Source organism: Oryza glaberrima, chromosome 11 (assembly GCF_000147395.1).
Source record: "Oryza glaberrima chromosome 11, OglaRS2, whole genome shotgun sequence".
NCBI lineage: Eukaryota > Viridiplantae > Streptophyta > Magnoliopsida > Poales > Poaceae > Oryza > Oryza glaberrima.
The window spans coordinates 10,896,831-10,904,742 of record NC_068336.1 but is presented as its reverse complement, the minus strand read 5'-3'; the positions used below and the strand labels follow the sequence as shown (position 1 = coordinate 10,904,742).

Sequence of the window (7,912 nt, the reverse complement as noted above, 5' to 3'; positions counted from 1 at the left end):
ACATCAAAGAATCTTTATTGTTATAGCTTATTGGAGTATCTGTCCGGCTGTCGGCTCATAAATCCTAGTATTCTAGATCAAGAAAACCATATCAGCATCCTTACTAGTTGTTACCCATGGGACATCGCATACAAGAAACAAATCAAGCTGACAGCAAGAGGCGCACATGCTGACGCTACACTAGAACTTCCAGTAGAGGGGAGGACTGGCTGGAGAATGGTAGGCGTAGCTGATGATGGTTAGCTGTCGAATTCGCGGGATTGCTGGGTTAGACGCTCTCGTTCTGCACCTGGAACCATGCAAGCCCCGGTTGACCGCAGCGTCTTGATTCAGGGATGGGTACAATTGGCCCCAAGAATATGCGCCACAGGTCGAGGATTATTGTTACAAGCATAGCTGCACCCAAGGCGTCGACGGCCACTCTGGAAAGGCTCCACTTCTCTTCATTTTCATCGATCCTGAATGGAAAATCACATGTAGTTATACAAAGCTACGGACATATTCAGAACTATCCAGTGTCATAACTTAACAGCAGCAGAATTCATGCTGTGCAGGTCTATTCATGGTGATTACAGTATGGATATGGGTGCATGGCTGTAGCTATGCTCTTGATAGATGATTTGTTTCAAGGGACAAGTGTGCTAATGCATTATTCTAGAATTTTATTCACTTAGTGGCCATGTACCCAGTTGGTGTAAATAGATGGTATTGGAGTAAGGAATTTGACAAAGCTATTAACCATTACAGCTAGACAACTTGATGTTTAACTGCATAACAGAAACAGGGAAACAAACATATTTCAAACCAAACAGATGAATAGCCAACATTGAAATAGGAGTAAATAACTATAACGATAATTCTGACTAATTTCACCTTGAAAACATTGGGAAGCTGACGATGAAGTATATTGCATAAAACAGTGAGCCTACTTTGTACATTATATCCCTGTCGATGAATTCATAATACGGAAACTGCAAAGGTCACAGAAAACATCAGGCACAAAGGTAAATAATAGTATTGTGAAAAACAAAGTAAAAAAGGTGGGAACAACTTCACTATCATATGTTATCATAATAGGACATTGTAAAACACTTCTCCATCCTATGTAACTTGGCCACTTTGACCAAAAGAAAATATAGTACGCATTAAATATTGACCCTAGAACAGCAAGAGTGAGCACATAAGTTTGCTAGTATCATCTCAAGAATAATTGGTCCAATATTCACAACAACAGATTTGTAGAAAACAATCACAATTACAGATTGTAGAAAACCTTCTCCCTGTGTTCAAAAGTAGTGTACCCAGAGGGTCTGTCTAATGGTATCTGACCTGACTGGAAGGCATTACCACAGATTTTCTGTTGTGCAATTCACAGCAAGCTATACGTAATGTAGTAAATTGGATCCAACAGAGTAGTTCATTTCATAAAACAGAACACAGATTTACTGAACCCTACGTCCGTACCACTAAATGGAAATTGAAAGAACATGATAATTAAATAGCACCAGGCAGAAGAAATCTGTGTATTATTAATACTCTATGCAAGAGAGAACATACATTTGCAATGGCTAAGGTTTCCAGGTAAGCTATGAAGTATGAGAGTGCTAAAACCCATGCAGCTTCAAATGACCATCGAAGAAACTGGGGCAAATGAGCTGTAGAATGACGTAATTTGCGAAGGGTCATATTTGATGTCATGTGATAGAAAAGAAAGCAAGCGTGGGTCAGGAGAAATGTTGTATGGGGTACCTGAAACATGAAAGAAATTTAACAAGCAATAAGAACAAAGAAACAAGAACACATTTGTTAGTTCAACTTGCAAGTAATGTAGTACACAGCAATCACTAGTAAAAGTGAATGGACTTGAACTATTGGCCACTTCTCCATATTTACACTATGAGCAATATCCTTCACGAAACAGTTGCAGAATAGAATCTATTTTGGCTTGTAGTGACCTCAGATTTTAATATAGGAGAACAGGAGGGAATGTATGAAGTGTTCTTAAGCATAGCATTTAAAAAAAATAATAAAAACAATCTTTAATCTGAAGGTAACTAAAACATTCTTAAAGAGCACTAGTACATGTGAAATTCTCAGAACCCATCATTACTTGCAAGTTGCAACACTAAATGGAAACTAACAAAAGATAAGAAAGCAAGCAAATGTCAAGTCAAAATTTTCTTCCATTATCTATCAAAATGCATGGTCAAATCATCTCCAAATCAAAAAGGCAGTGGAGAGTGGAGACAGGACTTTCCCATATTCTTGTTCTGTACTTCTGCGACAAATAACAGAGGATACAAGCAAATAGCTGAGAGGAGAAACAACAGTATGGTACAAGTTTTTTGAGATTATTAGCAGAATGTTTGAGAGGTAGAAGGAAATGACTGGGCACATGATAGAGGAACATATATGAAAGAAACAGGAGCATAGGAAAGATAGAGAGGATTAATTGATTTATATCTTGTTCGCATTGATAGATAATGGCAGCCCTCTTTTACATACAGAAGTCCCTAACATAATAAATTAATAAAATTCTAGAAGGTTATGACAGATAAAAGTCAACAGTAACACTGACCGAGCTTCAACAAAAGGAAATTTTGTTGTAGGCAATGTTCAAGTGAGCCATATGGTTCGGCCATTAAAAGGAGCATATGCATTTCATTTTTGTGAGCATATGCATTTCTTCCCCCCATTTTCCCAACCCACCTCTCTCGTTTTCCGCACGCACGCTTTTCAAACCGCTAAACAGTGATTTATGTAAAAAATTTCTATATGAAAGTTGTTTTGAAAAATCATGTTAATCCATTTTTTCCTAACCCCTCCTCCCGAACACAGCCTTAGGCTGTGTTCTTTGCCCTGAGTTCTCAACCCATCTCCCTCGTTTTCCATGCGCACGCTTTTCAAACTGCTAAACGGTGTGTGTTTTGCAAAAAGTTTCTATAGGAAAGTTGCTTTAAAAAATCATATTAATCCATTTTTCAAGTTTTTTATAGTTAATACTTAATTAATAATGCGTTAATCTATCGCTCCGTTTTGCATGTGGAGAGGAGGGGTTCCCAACCCCTCCAAAAGAACACAACCTAAGTGCCATTAGGTAAACTTTCAGATCATAGTCCAATGCATTACAGTGGCCGGTGTTTGTATAGAAGTTACTTTTTAAAATTTGTTTTCACGACCCAAGGCCATTATGGGATAAACACCGCTGGAAGGATAGCCGGGCAGCAGCGGCTGCTAGGGGTGAGAGGTAGATTTAGGTTGGGAAGGGCATTGAGAGGTATTGGATTAAACTAATCTGATTTATTACTTAATGGTAAAGGGATACAATCCATCCTTAGATGGGACGACTTAACCCCTAAGAAAGGACTCAATCTAATACCACCTAACAGACTGATACAGTACCGCGCTACAGTACCGAGAGGGTGTTGGGTGGGCTCGCCCCCCTGGCTGAATGTCCATGACAGTTGCATGGAAGAGTTGCAAGAAAAAAAAAAGAACAGAAATACTGTTGAATCCATGTTTGAAAACATCAGCGCATATTGCAATGCTAGCAGTTGTGCAGATTATCGTTTGCATGCATCCCATTTGGTCAACAATAACATGAGGACAGTCTTACGTTGTTCATCCTCCATGATGGGAAAGTGTATGATGCACCAAGAACTGTGAAGAAGTAATGCGTCCAAAAGTAATTACCAACATAGCTGAAAATTATAATCCAAATATTAGCCTGCAACAGAAAGATGTGAGATTTAGCAAAACTGTTCAAAGAGATAAAGTAAAGAGAATATGATTTTTGCTACCAATTTGCCCATACACAACTGAGAAGTACTGTTGTATTTAATTGTATTAGCAGGTGTACAAAATTAAGTATAACTGTAGCAGTAAATAATTTACAACAGTAGTAAATGTTTTTGTACAGTAGCGTAGTAAAACAACCATATAAGGTAGTTAATAGTGTTATTTCACCAAGATCAAATGTAACCAAATTGATGATATTTCAATGTATCAGCTATTCTTTCCACAGTAAATTTTGCCTGAGAAAATGAAAGTGTTTACTCAATAAAGTAAAGTTTATAAGCTGTAGCGAAAACACGTTACAGGATCAAATTTATTGAAAAGATACAGCTTTGGCCTTCTTTCGCTACATTTTCTTTTAGAACTCAGTTTGTCTTTCAGAAGATCGTATAAAACACTTACCTTAACCCAATACCGATCTTTCAAACTTCTAACACTATCTGCCTGAAAAATTAAAACATTAGCAAAATTAGCTTCTAAGTCATGGTTACTGAATTCAAGATAAGAAATACAATTTCATGGACGAAGTTTAACAAAAGAATACACTTTGTAAGCCAAAGAACAGTACGAGAGGATCATGGTAGAAATGGTCTGGTGCTGGTACAGAAGTACATGAGAATATTTTAATGTCCCCACCTCCCCGGTGCCATCTACTACCTCCCTCCCAAAATATAGCTATTTCTAGCACCGTACCTTGTCCCAAAATGAAGCTATTTCTCCACATACCTCCTCTCAACCAATCACAACCATTCTCCTTCACCTAATTTATCTTCTCCACCAATCACGACCTTCCTTCAATCATTCCCACCTACTCTCTTAATACACGTGCCAACCTCTAAAATGCTTACATTTTGGGATGGAGGAAGTAGCTCTTAACCAGAAAATATTGTGTTTTTAGCAAAGCTAGGAATTTTCATGTCTCAGAGAAAACACCATCAAATTGAGGTGCCATGTAGCCAATTTCCCTCATTTGTCACTAAACTACTTAACCAGACAACAGGTATTCCTTCCTCAGTTGGGAAAGCAACAAAAACTAGTATTATGTCTCTCCCGTACTTGATTTGGGTGCAGTCATAGTTGTGACCACAAAATAAGCAGTAGCCCCAATTTAAGCCATGAGAAGACAATCACAACTAGGACCGCACATGATCCCAGTCCTTTCCAATATCCTCTCAGCTCTTACACTCAGCTCCCACTACTCTCTCCCTCCATCTAAAACTTACCAGCCTGTGGCTGTCCCAGGAGTATTTAATAGTTTACCCTCCAAATTTTGGTGTTCTTGCGATTAATACATCAAACAGGCTCATGTGTATACGTCATTGGATCACTGCTGCTATGTCAACTGTCAAGCACCAGAAAGTCAGAAAGTACTTTGACCATTTATGGTCGACGTGCGTATAGCTAATAATTCTGGTTTCTGTCTTGCCCACAATATGTGTCAAACTGTCAATCAGTCATTTCTATGAACAATATAGCAAAACACAACTCTCCCAACATTGTTCTTTTAACTAAAAGAAAATAAAGCAAGCCTCTAATTACCCTACCTCTAAAGAACCAACAGTTAATTATACGATCACATCAGTTAGATTCCAATTCAGAGTCGATGTATTTTGAGGAGAGATGGAGCCAAAAGTACCTTGCCTACGAGGAAGAGCGGGATGACGAAGGCAGGCACTGTGGACACCAACCCAACAACTAGGTACTCCAGCTCCGTGAACCTCTGCACATAGCAACAAAAAATATATATTATTTTTATCACCCGACCAAATATCCATTTTGAAATCGCCGAGATCCGATCTCCCCTCAAAGAACCGGATGCGGAAGATCCAACAAGGCGTCCCCAAACTCGCCCAAGATTCAGACGTATCGAGCGAGAAGAGAAGGAAAGAACGGATGGATGGATGGGTGGCTACCTCGTAGAGCTTGAAGGGGACGACGACGCCGAGGCAGAGCGTGAGCCAGAAGGGCGTGTAGAGCAGGAAGAACGTCTCCCCCCACCGCTTGCTCCCGTCAGCCGCCATCCACCGGCTCGTCCTCCCCGCCCCTCCTCCATTCCTCGCCTTCGCCGCCGCCGGCCGCCGCGGGGCTGCAGACAAAAAAAAAAAAAGAAGAAATGAAAAGAAAGCTCCGGTGAGGGAGGGTAAACGCGCCGGCTGAGGTGCCGCCATTGGTGGCGGCTCACCTGCCATTCGCCGTTCCGGCGGTGAGTAATCGGAGTGGAGGCGCGTGCGTGGGGTGGTGAGTGGTGTTGTGTGGTGGGTGGGTGGCAGCGAGTGCTCGTGGTGGTGTCGTCACCTCTCCAACCAGAACGATCTTGACCGCCACATCTTGAAAAACTTCCATGCCCGAGGGGGTGCTTGATATACAGGTGTAAAGTTTTGGGCATGTCACATCCGATATTATATATGGTGTTCAGGGACTAATAAAAAAACTAATTATAGAATCCATCCATAAACCGCGAGATGAATTTATTAAGCCTAATTAATCCGTCATTAGCAAATGCTTAACGTAGCACCACATTGTTAAATCATGGAGCAATTAGGCTTAAAAGATTCGTCTCGTAAATTAGTCACAATTTGTGCAATTAGTTATTTTCTAGCCTATATTTAATACTTTATGCATGTGTTTAAACACGTTGGCAGACTAACAGGGGTCGGTGCCCAAAACAAAAATTACCTTTACTTAGTTTAGATAATTAAAACGCATAGAAAATCCTCTCTAGCCTAGCTAGCCTACCAATAGTTGTTGTCCTTGGATAGTCTCCTTAGGTAGCATACACATGTTCCCTAAATTCGATATCCTTTTCTGGTCACTCGAAGGTAAAGTGTTACCGTGGTATTCCGTGCGCTTGCAGATTTATCTATGGTCGTAAGAAATACCAACAAGCATTTATGGCGCCATTGCTGTGGACGGTTGCTAATTTATCCGAATCTAGGTTATTCTCGTATCTTTATTTTTATTTCATCTTCTTTCATTCATTTCCTTGATGGAGCAACCCACAATTCAAAACCTTTCAGCTCCTCGGGTTGATCTTTGTGAGCCGTACTGTTCTTCAAAACCAATCCTTTCGGATGGCTACAAAATCAGTCATGCCTTTATAGCCATGGTTTGAGAGCAAACCTTCTATGGTGGTATTAGTGAAAACCCATACCTCTGTCTTCGGGACTTTGAGCTAGTGTGTTCATGCCTATCCATCGTAGGCATGGCACATGAAACTTTAAAGTGAAAGTTGTTTCCTTTTTCTTTTAGAGATGAAGCGAAGCAATGGTACATTCTTTCAGTCAAGAAATTCCACGGTGAATGGGAGGGGCTTAAGTGTAAGTTCTGCCTTACTTTCTTTCCATTAATCCGTGTGATTAATCTTCGATTAGACATCCTTTCTTTCTGACAGAACGAGAAGGAATCTCTCGGTGCAACCTGGACCAGGTTTTCACTGTTAATTCAGTATGGCACAGACTTGTCTTTACACGACCATGTGTTGTTACAATATTTTCGGTATGGGTTAGACAAGGCGTCTGCTGAAGATCTCGATATTTCCGCCGGAAGATCGTTCGCACACAAGACAACCGCCGAAGGAAGATAACTCTTAGATCTGATATTAGAGAACGATTCTTTCAGCTGAAGCGAAGTTGTCCCGTATCCATGAGGAACCTCTGTTGAATCCTCATCCTAGTCGCAAGAACTGGAGGAAGAAGAAATTCATTCTCCGGAAATACAATTTCAGTTCGAGGAGGATCTTTTCGAAGATTATGGAAACACCTCGAATTATTCCTGCAAGAAGAGACCACCAACCAAGGTCAATTCTGATGAACCTCTCGATAAAACTATGCTTAAAGAGATGGTGAAGAGATTGACCAACATCATGAGTAATAAATGGTCGAGGGAAGGAGAGCTCTCTTCTGAAGCAATTCTGATCTGTTGCCTCTCCTCAACCATTACGTGTCTCACTAGAGGAAATTTGGTCCGTGCTTGCTATAATCCCTCTGTTGGTGCTAATATTATATCCACAACCTTTGCATTTGATTGCTTAGGGGATAGACCGTTGGAACCAACCGTCAAAACCTTCTAAATTTCCACAAACTCTACGACCGAAGGTTTAGGGATTATCCCTGGAGTG

At 40.4% G+C, this 7,912-nt stretch overlaps 1 protein-coding gene across 1 annotated transcript; it reads right to left on the bottom strand.

The window, feature by feature from the left end:
• Window positions 1–6,116, bottom strand: LOC127755003 (cycloeucalenol cycloisomerase). Its single transcript, XM_052280626.1, has 8 exons — window positions 5,978–6,116; window positions 5,709–5,881; window positions 5,432–5,515; window positions 4,198–4,239; window positions 3,617–3,727; window positions 1,558–1,749; window positions 874–971; window positions 1–458 (listed from the first exon to the last, which is right to left on the bottom strand). Exons 1-8 carry the CDS (start codon window positions 5,982–5,984, stop codon window positions 269–271), a joined length of 897 nt encoding a protein of 298 aa, XP_052136586.1. The 5' UTR covers window positions 5,985–6,116; the 3' UTR covers window positions 1–268.
• Between the last annotated feature and the right edge of the window lie 1,796 nt (window positions 6,117–7,912).